Raw genomic sequence first — 13,129 nt, 5'->3', positions numbered from 1 at the left:
ATTTAGCAGGTACAACGGTTACCACGTTCCAGCATTTTAGTTTTGCATGTTAGCATGCTCACATTTGCTAATTAGCACTAAACAGGAAGTACACCTGGGACTAATAGGAATGTCATTAATTTTGTATGTATGGTTAAGCACTGGGCAAATAACATTTTTGCCCTGAGAAGTTAGAGGAACACCAGAGGTATTATAGTTTATACTATGGAGAATATCTGAACCAAATTCATGTCAGTCCATTTAGTAGTTGTTGAGACATTTAACTCAAAACCATAAACATGAACCTCCAGGCACTAGACAAAACCTTAAGGGATAAAAGTCTGTAGCATTCATCATATGGGAACTATGAATTTCTCTATAACTAGTGGTGTAACATATCATAGTCGGTTCGGCACGCACGTGCACCGCGGATTACTTGCAAATTTTAATATCTCATTTAAAATAAAGTAAACAAATTGCTGTAGGTACAAGTCATAGACAGACACCCGCTAACAGGTATTTTGAAAAGCAACGACCAAACCAGCATCTAACGGGTCCATAGTGACATCTGCAGGTATTTTTACACGCTGTTTAATGTGCTGCAGCTGAGCAGCTAATTAGCTATCTAGCTGCTAACGGATGTTAGCAATGCACTTTTCCCCAGTGAATGTTAGTTTTGTGGCTCGTTCAACAAGCTGCAGGAGTTATCATCAAGTTTTGTTTGTAAGTTATCATCAAGTTTTGATGATGTGGACACAGGCTGTTGTTTCATTCATTACCATGTTTAAAGGAGGAAGGTATCATGCTTCATTTTGCGATTTAATTTAACAATTGAGCATTGAATATTTTATATATTTTAAGATTTTAATTAACCATTGGACCATCTTGAATGTTGTTTTCATTTAAGACCATGGGCAAAAGTTCCTTCTATTGTTTTATCCCCCCCCCCCCCCTTTTGTTTTGGCTGATCCGAAAAATGATGGGATCCGTGACTCAAATCCATGATACAACCCGAACCATGAGTTTTGTGATCTCATAGGTTGCCCCTATCTACAACATTTTATGGTAATCCATTCAATAGTTGGTGAGATATTTCAAAGTGGTGGACCTACCAACTGACCAACCTACATCGCCATGGAGCAATGACACTAGCATGGCTCTAAAAAGGTCATGTGTTTAGAAGAACTTAATATTAACATAGTATAAATGTAGTAGTATATAAAAATCTGTAGACTGATATTACAAGTGCTAATTGTAAAGAAAGCATCTTTCCGGCTCTGCTGACATGAATCCATAAACATCTGCAGTGGGTAATGGTGGGGAACACAGTGAGCGTGCAGCTGCGGCTTGTCGTGACAGAGATGGGATTGAGGTATCTCAAGTCTGTGCCAGGCAGGCTGTATATCAGAGCACTCATCCCCCTTTTAACAAGTCTGCCTGTCCACCACAGTGGGGAATGCATAAAACAGATGCAGCTGTCAGACAGGAGAGAAGTGAGGAGTGGCCTGGCTGTTGTTTGATGAGTTTGGGCCTGAGCTGTGCTCTGGGTGCTGGGAAACATGCCAGTCAGGGTGGAAGACTGTGGTTGTGACTGGGTTGGAGGTAGCCTCAATCTAGCTGTCATCTTTATTCTGAGAGAGCAAAACATCACAATGCATGCCGAAATCTGTCTGATCAATGTTGCATTTGTTATCAGCAAGCACTTAATCCCAGTAAAACCTGAATTCAAACATTTTAGAGGCTAACTCCTGCACATTTATAATCTATATAGACCAACAAGACTTCAACTTTCATCTTTTATAACTGTTTTTTCTATTATTTCATCATTGTCTCCCACCTAACTGTGCAGAGCAGTAGGAAGTTGTGTAAACCAACTACTGTGTCTAGAATAGTCCAGGCTGGATAGATTTTTACCCTCAGCTGGGCCCACCACCGCCAGCAGAGAAGTGTGTGGTCAGTGATCGCCCTTTAAAAATACACACACCCTTCTCAAATGCACTTCCTTGGTATAAAGGGAGAGAAGTCACAGCTGAATGGAATTCCCACCATAAAGGGATCTTTCTTTCACTGTTCATCCGAAATGAGTAACTAAATTCAAGGGGGTTTCAATGCTTTAGAGCTGGCTTTTTCAACGTGTTTGCATACACATGTGATCCATAAGACATGTTCCTTGTTTGCACTTTTAAAAGTTGTTTTCTGTAAAATTAAGTTTATATAGAATAGAAACCACTAATAGATACCACTGTTAAAAACTATTAGAAACAATAGAAACTACTGATCAGATTTCCAAATATACTCAACATGACTCTCAAAAATCATTCATAGTTGTATAATTTCAGTAAAATGACACAAAGCTTTCCTTCTAAGTTTACATGCAACAAGTGACATAATGCAGATAAAATAACTTTAGCTTACGAAAATGCACATACTATAATTACGTACTGACATTGTAGTTGTTTAAACCTGGATGAGTCCAATAGGATATAAATATAATTTTAAGGCACGTTAAATCTTTGTATGGTTTGTCTTATTGTATATGGGTGTCAGATGGGTGGGTGTTGCCACAATGAACAAAATAATTAGTTCCACAATGTTATCATTAGGAAAGGAAAGTGTCTGAAACTCCATTTAGTGGAGTTTTTAGTATCTTACATGATCTGTCAAACACTTACAGTCTCAACATCAACAGAATCACTGCAAAGCATCTAATGTTCATAACAATCCAGAGATGAGAGACAGAAAGTGGTTTGGTTTGTTCTCATTTTAAGACAAACCACACGACAAACGGCAAAAGGCAATGAACTGAGTGCATGTCTGAACCCATTCATTTCATTTGGTGTGTGTTGAGCCACCCCAATCAAGAGTCTAGTGCTACTCAGCAGTTTGGAAGCAGACTCTCACATCAGAGACAGAACAAATCAAGAAGGAAAGCAATGCCCCAGCAGCACACACAGAGAGAGCTGAGTGTCCTGAACACTGGGCAACTGTTTGGCTTGTCTGCACCCTCTTACACTCAGGATGTAGATGGTCTGTGAGTAAGCACAGGCACTAAAATGGAATGAAAAAATATTGGCAGGCCATTTTAATGTGCGTGGGCAAATTGAACATCAACATAGAAAAAACAACGGAGTAACCTCGAAATCTGCCATGTTCTATTACTATAGTTTTGAAATGCCCTGGGCACTTAACACATGTGGGTAGACTCAGACCTTTTTGATGGACAACAGTCTAGGCCACAGACCACAAAAACCTTTGTTATGCTCTGTCCAAACTTCTAGCAACCACATTACTAAACCCATCTCAGAGAGTTTGGGACAATCACCCTGGTGCTAAAACAGCAGACAATTTGTGTTAGTCAACAATCCAGGCAGTGAGATGAGGATAAGATCCCACAAGTCCCTCCCATAAGACAAAAGCTGAAGTGCTGCTGAAGAATAAAACTATACAACATGATGAGGATCTTCCATTAGTTTTGGTTGTAAAACCTGATAGACTTGTCTCTCTCTAACCAATTTGAGGTTGTCACTACGTCAGTTTCAGAAATATGGAGGCCTGTAGTGGGACCAGGGGACAAAGGTCAAATGGACAGAGCTAGGTTGTTATTCATGCAGCATGAAAGGTGTCAGGGACAAGTATCAGGGACCACACAAACTGTTGGCAGCGTCGTAAGAGCCAATGTTTCCTCTGTAATCAGCAGCGGTGTGTCGCCACTGCAATCACACATCTTCTACGGCTTTAATATGAAAAGTTAAAATAACAGTTTAATTGAGCCACATTTCTCTCTAAAGCAAAAGTACAGTCCAAATGTTTTCAATTCATTTTTCATTACTGTGATTAAGTATCTGAAAATCTGTTCATTGCCACAACCTGCAGCAGAGAACCGCAATGGGTCTGATGTGAAAGCCAAGATTCAAATTACGTCCAGACACCACTGCTACGTCAAATAACTCACAGAGGAAATACTGAAGAGTTGTGAGCTGATTTTTGTGTGCAGTGTTGATTCAAACTTCCACCTCTATCACTCTCCAAAAGTTGCTAATGTTTAAGTCATGAAAATAAACAATGGTAATGTAGGACATAGTAAAAATCCAGTAGCATGTGACGTGTCAGTGTGCACATACAGCATATCTGTATAAAGTTGTAGGAACGCTGTCACACCATGTTCATGAAATACATATTCTTGCAGTACAGGCTCAATTTCCATAAGGTTTATGATTGTGTTTCTTCAGACTATATACTTAACACATCACTAAAGGTTTACTCCCTGTAGCGTGAGTCTGTGAGTCTGTGATTGGAGGCAACAATGTCTTCTCTACTATAAAATTACACAAAATACAGTATGCAGCAATTAAAAAATTTAATTTTCATTTTAATTAATTCATTCTATCAGGTTTAACAGAGCCTGTCTATATTACGAGTTGTCATTTTGTCTAACCAAGTGTGTAAGTTACCAGCTACCCCTTGCAATAGGTGTCACAATATGTTTTGCATGTGTGCTTTCAATACCTGTGCAACAGTGAGTGCCTTTTGTTAAATGATAAATGCCTTCAATGTTTCATTTGGAAACAGTGTTTACAAATACCTATTTGTACTAAGAGCAAACTTTCAACATAATTATTTTTTTTCTTCCAGAAAAATGTACACAGTTCTGCTAATAGCTGTTTCTTTCACAATGTCATCAATGTGTTTTATGCGTCAAGATAAATGTACCACAGTATCTCTGTGCTATGCGGGGACAGATTCTCACCTGCTGGATTCCTTGCATTAGAATAATTAGTTAGAAATCATTGTATGGTGTGGCACCTCTCTGAATCAGGGGTATTAGAGTCCCTGGTAGTCTATCATTAACACTTCTCAGCACCTTGGGGACAGCACACCAGTTTGTACAGTAGGTGCGACTGGATGTGAGATACCAGCTGATCCATATAGTGTAGCAGTGTTTTAGTTCATAAGACTGTAATCAACACGTGTTCGGTTTATTGCACTTCAGTTTTACATCACATTTTTACCTCTGGGTATTTTTGGTCTGGAAAATATCCAATAAAAATAGCAAATAGACACATAGAACACACGCTGTCCTTAGAGGAAACGTGACCTATGAAAACTCTCTGAAGCCTCTGAAGACCAGAGCTGCACAGGGTGGTACTGAACTAAAACATAATATCCATCTTGGTTTGTCATTATTGTCTTTTCAGGTCAGAAAGGGGGTAAACACTCTGGTTTCCACTACAGCTGGTCTTACCATCGAGAAATAACTGAAAACCACAATCATATATAATGAATGTGTGAAACATGTTGTAAAACACAATCTGGAGTACCGAGTAGAAAAATTTATTCACGCAGCTTGACTTTCCCAAAGAATTCAGCCAATTCACTCAGCATGCGCCCAGCAAAGCTTTCAAAATACTAATGACATGAATAAAAATTCCAGTATTTGAAACCATGAAACTGTTCAAGTGGACCGTTCTTCACTCCTTCCTCATCCACTGACCTCAACAGCTGGTTAGATCCTGGGCAGAGCTGGAAGCCACCAGGGCCACATCTGAACACTGCACTTATTGCACACTTAGCCAGTATGTGATCTCAGAATGTGACTTAAATGCGATTTATGTTTTATGTTCACATCAGCCTAACATGAAATTATACATTTTTAAGAGGTTATAACTCAAGTAACTGTTTTTTTTAATTCTGATGAATTATTATATTAGTAATCTATATTATGTCATCTATTAAAAGTGTTTCAATGTAAAAATCTGATAACTGATTAAATTTACAAGTTTTGTTAAAATTTGATCCATCTCTTAGTATAGTATTTTGACAAGTTATGAAGTATCATGTTAGGTCAAGCAGAGTGCACCAAACCAGCTGACCATCAGCTGATGCAAACAAGCACCAATGATGACTAACACTTCAAACAATCAGTTTGAGCTGCCAACTCCTCATTCTTCTCTGTGTGGTTCCTTCCTGCTCTGTGCTGCTGCTGAATGCTTGTGCTGCTCGCTCCCTCGCTCCCTCTACCACACCAGTTCTGGCTGGGCCACTCAAGGACATTCACAGAGTTGTCCCTAAGCCACTCCTGTGTTGTCTTGGCTATGCTTTCCCTCAACTCTGACCAGTCTCTGCCGCTGAACCCCCCCCCACAGCACATGCCACCAGCATGCTTCACCGTTGGGATGGTACTGGGCAGGTGATGAGCGGTGCCTGGTTTCCTCAAGACATGACACTTTGACACAGACATGACACAGAATTGAGGCCAAACAGTTTCTTTAATCTTGGTTTCATTAGACCAGAGAATCTTGTTTCTCACAATCTGAGAGTCCTTCAGGTGCTCTTTTGCAAACTCCAAGCGGGCTTTCCTGTGTCTTTCACTGAGGAGAGGGTCCGTCTGGCCACTCTGCCGTAAAGCCCAGATCGGTAGAGTGTTGCAGTGATGGTTGTCCTTCTGGAAGTTCATCCCATCTCCACACAGGATCTCTGGAGCTCAGCCAGAGTGACCATCAGGTTCTTAATCACCTCTCTTACCAAGGCCCTTCTCCCCCGATTGCTCAGTTTGGCTGAGTGGCCAGCTCTAGAGGAGTCCTGGTTGTTCCAAACTTCTTTCATTTAAGAATTATGGAGGCCACTGTGATCTTTGGAAACCTTCAATGCAGCAGAAATTTTTTGTAGCCTTCCCCAGATCTGTCCCTCGACACAATCCTGTCTCTGAGCTCTGCAGGCAGTTCCTTCGACCTCATGGCTTGGTTTTTGCTCTGATATGCATCCAATCAAGGTGTAGAAACATCTCAAAGATGATCAAGAGAAATCGAGGCACCTGAGCCAAATTTATATAGCATAGCAAAGGGTCTAATGTCAATGTGATATTTCAGTTTTTCCTTAGTAAATTTGCAAACATTTCTAAAATCCTATTTTCACTTTGTCATTATGGGGTACTGAGCGTAGATTGATGAGGGAAAAAATGAATTTAAATGATTTTAGCATAAGGCTGCAACATAACAAAATGTGAAAAAAAGTGAAGGAGTCTGAATACTTTCTGAATGCAATGTACTTGCAAAAACATTTCTTGCTTTGATCATTATGTATATTCCATATGTCATATGTATGTATGTATCTGCAGGGTCCTCTTACCTCTGGTGGGGAGAGAAGAACCTGTAGCGCCAACTTCAAGAGTTTATCAATTCCCACAATATTATTTCATTTCAGTGATGAGAGCAGTTCTGATTTGTATTAAAATAATCCAGATGTTTTTGCATTATCTCTTGGCTCGTAGCTCGGGGGGATCTCCAGTTCAAATGGCTGGACCAGCTGAGAAAATCTCAGTGGGGAGAGTGATGAGAGAAAAATCTCTCTTCCTTAAAAAAATGCTGATGTGTTTGAATCCTAAAATGATCAGATGAAAAAGTCTGGAGCAGGAAAATAAGTGCTTAACATTTGCAGATCAATATTTTCTCACTGTTTCCAAATGTGTGCAGTGTCATGATTTCCACTCATAGATCACAGTTTAGTTCCCATCATTAATTATCATAATTCACCACTCCCCATGTGATAGATCACAATGTCCTGTGTATTAACAGTGGAAATGTGATCAAGGCTAAAATGAGAGATCAGAGGGCTTTCTATCTTGATTAAATCTTAATGTTGCAAAGATTGTCGCTGGATTACAGTGCATGGGAAATACACGGCGAGGTCAGCATGGCCAACTGGAAACAAGCTCCTACTTCAACATATTTCTCAGAGTTAAACCCTGATCAAAAGAACGCTAAAGTGAATCCAGCACATTGAATACATAGCCAGCCGTACGTTACAGGCCCACACAGCGTCTTATGCCTCTCCAACTCTGCGCTCACAGGTGTGTTTTCATGGTGTGTATTAAATATGGGGTCAGAAGTACAAATATGTCCTACATTGAGATCCCAGATCTCCTGCTTTGGCCCAAGGGGATAAAAACTTCCCCCTGACCTCCACTTCACTCCTCCACGTTATATGGGAAGAGCTCACTGTGATGCTGTGCTGCCCTCTCCTGGTCACAGCTGTGAACATGTCAGGTATGTGTGATACCTGAGGCGTACAAATATGGTCATACTAGAAATGTATTGTCCGAATTCTTATACACCATTTAAATGTGTACTTTATGGTGATCCACATAATCTCTGGGTTAAGATTAAACCTTCAGGTTGGATCATTAAGGTTTGGTCATAGTTTGTCAAACATGAACTGACTGTAGCACGGAAGGAATATCCAATAAATACTTGAACCACTTCTACAAAATAAATGTGTAATGCCAAAAACAAAAAAACAGTTTAAGGGAGATCATGCTAGTGTTTACAGCAAAACATGTGACTGTATTATTTTCAGATGTACATTCATTGTCACAAATACCATACATTTGGTACAGATGGAGACAGCAGTAGACTAAAGGAAGCAAAGAAGTTACCTTGTGAATGAAAGGCTACAGGGTCAAATCCCAAAACGAACAAAGTTTGTACATTAACAAGTCCTCAGCAGCTACAACCCTTAGTACAGCTCTGTATAGAAAATTAAACTATGATGGAAAAACTCTTAAAGTAGATCCACAGAATGGCATTAACATGAAGCATAATGAAGGAAAACCATTTCCTGGATATTTTCTTTTTCTGAAAATTAAAAAATAATTGTTTGTACAGAGGCCTACCGTACACTTTCCCGCCACACAGAGAGAAGTATTGTTCTGTCCACAGGGCGTCCCATCGATCACCTTGTCTGACTGTCGCACATAGAACCTGAAGCCTATGGCCCGGCAGTTGAGCTCACAGTGCTGATCTTCATTAACTGGAAGGAGATTTAGGTGACTGTGAGAAGTATCCAGACATTTTACATATTAGTGACACATATAACATATTAGTTTCATACAGAGGCAACAAATAGTACAACAACAGAACTACATAAAATGATAATGAAAGACATATGATGAACAGTATATAATACAAATTAATCTACATCTTAATATGTAGTGTCTAAGCAACTGTATACATTGATCATATTTCTCAATAAATGTAACTTCACATATGAACATAAATATACAATATTTAGTAAATATGTGAACTATGAGGAATAGCTATATTTGTAGAGCATAGTGAATGGATAGTCAAAGGATGAGAACTGTAAATATGCAGAAAGGCCTTTTTTATAGCAGAAGAATATTCAAGCATTGGCCCTAAAATATATAATTTATGAAGCATGATGATTTAAAATATTGTGGCAGCATTAAAAGGTCAAAAGGTTAGAGGTCAGCGCAAAAACCACATCATGCAGGGCACAGGGCAACATTATGTCCCCATTAAGACTAATTATAACTAATACAATCACAGGAGGGCTAGTGTCTTAACCTCGGGCGACATGTATGTCATTTTAGCCAACAAAGCACTAAAAAAACATTTGATTAGATCAAAAATAATATTTTTGGCTTCTTTGACTACTGCTTCAAAACTGCAGCAAATGGCAACATAGCAATAACTTTGAAATAATATGTTTAACTGCCCAAAAGTAACAGAGAAAGGAGTTTGCAAATTCAGAATAATTCAGAAAGTGTCTCAAGTTATCAATTACGTAAAAGTAAAGTTCCAACAATGAGAAAAGTATTAAACGCTAGCATAAAAAAGTTGGATAAAACAAACAATATAAAGTATCTCATGTTAATATCAGTTTGAAACCAGCTCTTTCATTTTGACATGATTCCCTGTTTCATTTTGTGTCACAAAATCGACGGTAAGTGACCACAAAAGATCTTGATCCCTGTTCTTTCCATTCTGTTCAGGTGCTTTATTAATTAGATATACTATAAGCCCAAAAGCCAGACATTTCTTAAACAGATGTACAAGTGCATGATTAAGCACTGTTCAAGATGAGTGTCGAATAGTCCAGTCTCAACCTCTTACATTTACCTGAGGTTATTTAATCTTTACGTCTGCATTACCCGTCAGTCATGGCTACAGCACAAAGACGAGATCTCAGAATACACATCTGTTTGACAGGATATTAATTTGGAGACTGTTGTTTCCATTAGTGTTCTCGGAGAAAAGGCATTTCAGGAGGTGTTTTGACTGTTGCCTGGATACTTCAGGTGAGTGAGGTCAGTGAGTTTTGTATAAATGAACATTCGTCAGGGAGCCTACAGACAGGTGACATACTGCAGTCCTTACATCACACCATGATATAGATCATATAGGTCATAGGTCAGACGTGACAGTGAAAATGTGATTAATTGTGAAATGTTCATGACCTTAAGACTGAGTGCTTTTAAGGTTGGGATCCTGACAATCACAAGAGAGACACACTGTATTTTTCACTTATATACAGTATTATAATCTTCTAATTTTTAATATTTTATAATGTATATACGGATATACAGGTATCATTACTTTTCCATAATTTTAATGTTTTAAATGAAAATGTGTATCTCTAGGGCCTAATTGTCTTACCCTCATTGAAAGGCTCCCACTCGTACAGTCTGCCCATGAAAGGCTGGTTGTTGTATGAAGAACACTGAACAGCCCTGATGTGTCTACTGGATAGAGGGCAGGCCTGAGGATGGACCCCACACACACACACACACACACACACACACACACACACACACACACACACACACACACACGCACGCACACATTTATTTTCCATGAAGACGCTTCATACAACAAGTAAATCTTCTTGTGACTGCAGCGAGCTCACATTTCTCATTGTCATGGTCTGTAGCAGTTGATTGACTGCTGGAGTCAGCCGCCTCTGTTTTAACTGTTTTAACCTCATGCTTGTAGCTCAGGCATTTTCGCCAAAAGCAGTTAGAGTCCAGTACTTCTGAAAGCTCCCCGGTGAAACTCAACCTCCCTGACATCTCTCTGTACCTCCTTTGTCTAAACAAGCCCCTGCTCTGCTTTACTTTGCTTGAATATCTGTGTCATTACACACCAGAGACAATATACAGAAGCAGACATTGTTTGAATTTATTTTAATGCACAGGATGAATTCCATATCCTCAGTACAGATAAGCAAAGCTCATCCACATCCTTGTGCATTACAGCTGGAGTTTTAACTGCTGAGGTTTTGAAAGCCGATAGCTTTACTGATATTTTTATGCTGAAGCTGCCAGTGGATATTTAATATCAATATTCAATGGCTGTAACTTTTTATTCTACAATAATTTTAAAAAAGCAAAGCAAATTAAAGGTCTATACTGACCAACATCACAAAGTTAAGGGTTCTTATTCAAGTCTTATCTAATTCTTAGTCTTGGTTATCCAGAGTGCACTATAGGGCATCTCAGTATCTCATACTCAGTTGTTGGAGCATTGGTTAGACCACTATATGTGTAAATCAGGAATGGAAATAAAGAATCGATTCCACTTAGAACCGGCTACAAATTGTCTGAACTGAATTGTTACACAACTATGCCTGCGACTGACCAACAATAACTTAACATCAATATGCACACTCCGTGTGGGACTTGAGTCTAATCTGGCAAAGTGTGAGGTAGAAGTCACCTCATGAAGCTGTAAAATAGATGACTGACAATATTCCCCTTCACTCAGACATCACCATCAACCCTTGCTATATCTGTGCTGATCGTACATAATACTTGTTAATAAGTATTCAAACTTTAAGGAGAGGAAGGGACTCTTCACACAAGAGTGTCAATATTCCCTGACTGGTCTGAATGTGTCTAATCAGCCTGCAATTCATTCTTGAGTAGACATTTCCAGATTTAAATCTTGTTGCAAAAACTGATTTTGCAAGATGTTGGTCCACCAACTGATCAATAAAAATGATAAAGGATTAAATAAGAAATCAGAGCAATAAGAAAAATCACTTATGTATCTGGACCTCATAAAATCCTTTAACAGCTGATCTCCAGCCAACATGCTGAGAATAAAAAGAAGTGCTGCGTACGTTACTGTTGCAGAGCCGGTAGCGAGCATGCTCTCCTGCACAGAGGGAAGTAGGCAAGGGGTTGTAGGGTCTGTCTTGGTGCTGCTGAGGTCCAGAGGTCTGGCCCCCTGATGGTACCTCCTGCTGGACAGCCTGGTTGGCTGTGCCAGGCTGGTAGAGGGGGGCCCAGACTTGGTTATTTTTGGGCTGCATGTAGGGTCTGCTGTAGTAGCGGAGGTTGTTGGAGAGGTCCAGGTTGTTTGACCTGTGGCCGCCATGGCCTCTAGCTGTGGGGTGGTGGGCATCCACCACAGCAGAGCGTCTCTGTCTGTGGGGGCGAGCCGTCCCAGAGCTCTGGTCTGCCTTCGTCTGCAACGGAGCAACAAAAGGTGCTCTCCCATAGCCGTACCTCCCTGGGATGATGTGACTGACCCTCCTGAAGACACAAACATGAAGAGATTAACACATGAACTAATGATGGTGTACTAGTTATCACCTCCATCTTTGGACCAGCACATATCCCCACTGACTAGAATTGAGTCCAGCTACAGTACAGCAGTGTGCCTCATCTGCTTGTACCTATAATTTATCTAAAGAAACAAACATTTCTACAACCTACCCTGCAAAAAACAAGATTTTACAACAAAGGTCATCTGGAATAATTGGATTAATTTCTTCTTTTATTGTGGATGTCTTAGCTAAATGTTGTCTTTGATTGAGGAAACGATTAAGGCACTCCATCTGAAAGTAGGACTTCTGAGAAGCGCTAGTAGCAGAATTCTAGGAGCTTTTGTCGTTATTTGGCTCCTTTAGATTCCAATTCAAACAACCCCCCATTACTCAGCTGTCAGTGCTATTTGTTTAAAGGCAAGCTCAACAGGAAGAAGGTCACAAAGCTGCCAAGCACAAGCCGAGCCTTTGACTCCATCCATAAAAGACTGGCTTTCCTCTGGTGGGCAGTCAGATGGCCCACAGTGATGGCTCCAAAGAGTCACTTTTAGACCAGGCTGCTCAGCATGCAGCGCAGACGTACAGACTCTTTAAGGGCTTGCAGATCTCAACAAAGACAAGAGCTGCGATACTGAAAAGATACAGCACGTTCTTTACTGAACATCATGGCAGTTAAATTACTTCCAATAGACGTAGATATCTTTTTGACAGTATTTCTTTAGTATTTAAAAATGTAGCACTCAGGTCAAATAAGTAATTATGAACTGTGATAATAGATGATAATTATTAACTTTTTTCATTT

The 13,129-nt window shown here is 39.8% G+C and overlaps 1 protein-coding gene across 1 annotated transcript in view; it reads right to left on the bottom strand.

Annotated features, from left to right (window-relative positions):
• Nucleotides 1–13,129, bottom strand: part of LOC121902452 (thrombospondin type-1 domain-containing protein 4-like) — a 42,520-nt gene that overhangs the window by 25,770 nt on the left and 3,621 nt on the right. Inside the window, exons 5-7 of the mRNA XM_042419770.1 lie at nt 11,899–12,313; nt 10,434–10,536; nt 8,648–8,784 (exon numbers count right to left, since the gene is read on the bottom strand). Of these exons, the coding sequence (XP_042275704.1) occupies nt 8,648–8,784; nt 10,434–10,536; nt 11,899–12,313 (655 nt within the window). The remainder of the gene's footprint in view (nt 1–8,647; nt 8,785–10,433; nt 10,537–11,898; nt 12,314–13,129) is intronic.

Source organism: Thunnus maccoyii, chromosome 1 (genome assembly GCF_910596095.1).
Source record: "Thunnus maccoyii chromosome 1, fThuMac1.1, whole genome shotgun sequence".
Lineage (NCBI taxonomy): Eukaryota > Metazoa > Chordata > Actinopteri > Scombriformes > Scombridae > Thunnus > Thunnus maccoyii.
The sequence above is the reverse complement of the archived record's forward strand: the minus strand, read 5'-3'. Positions and strand labels throughout refer to the sequence as shown.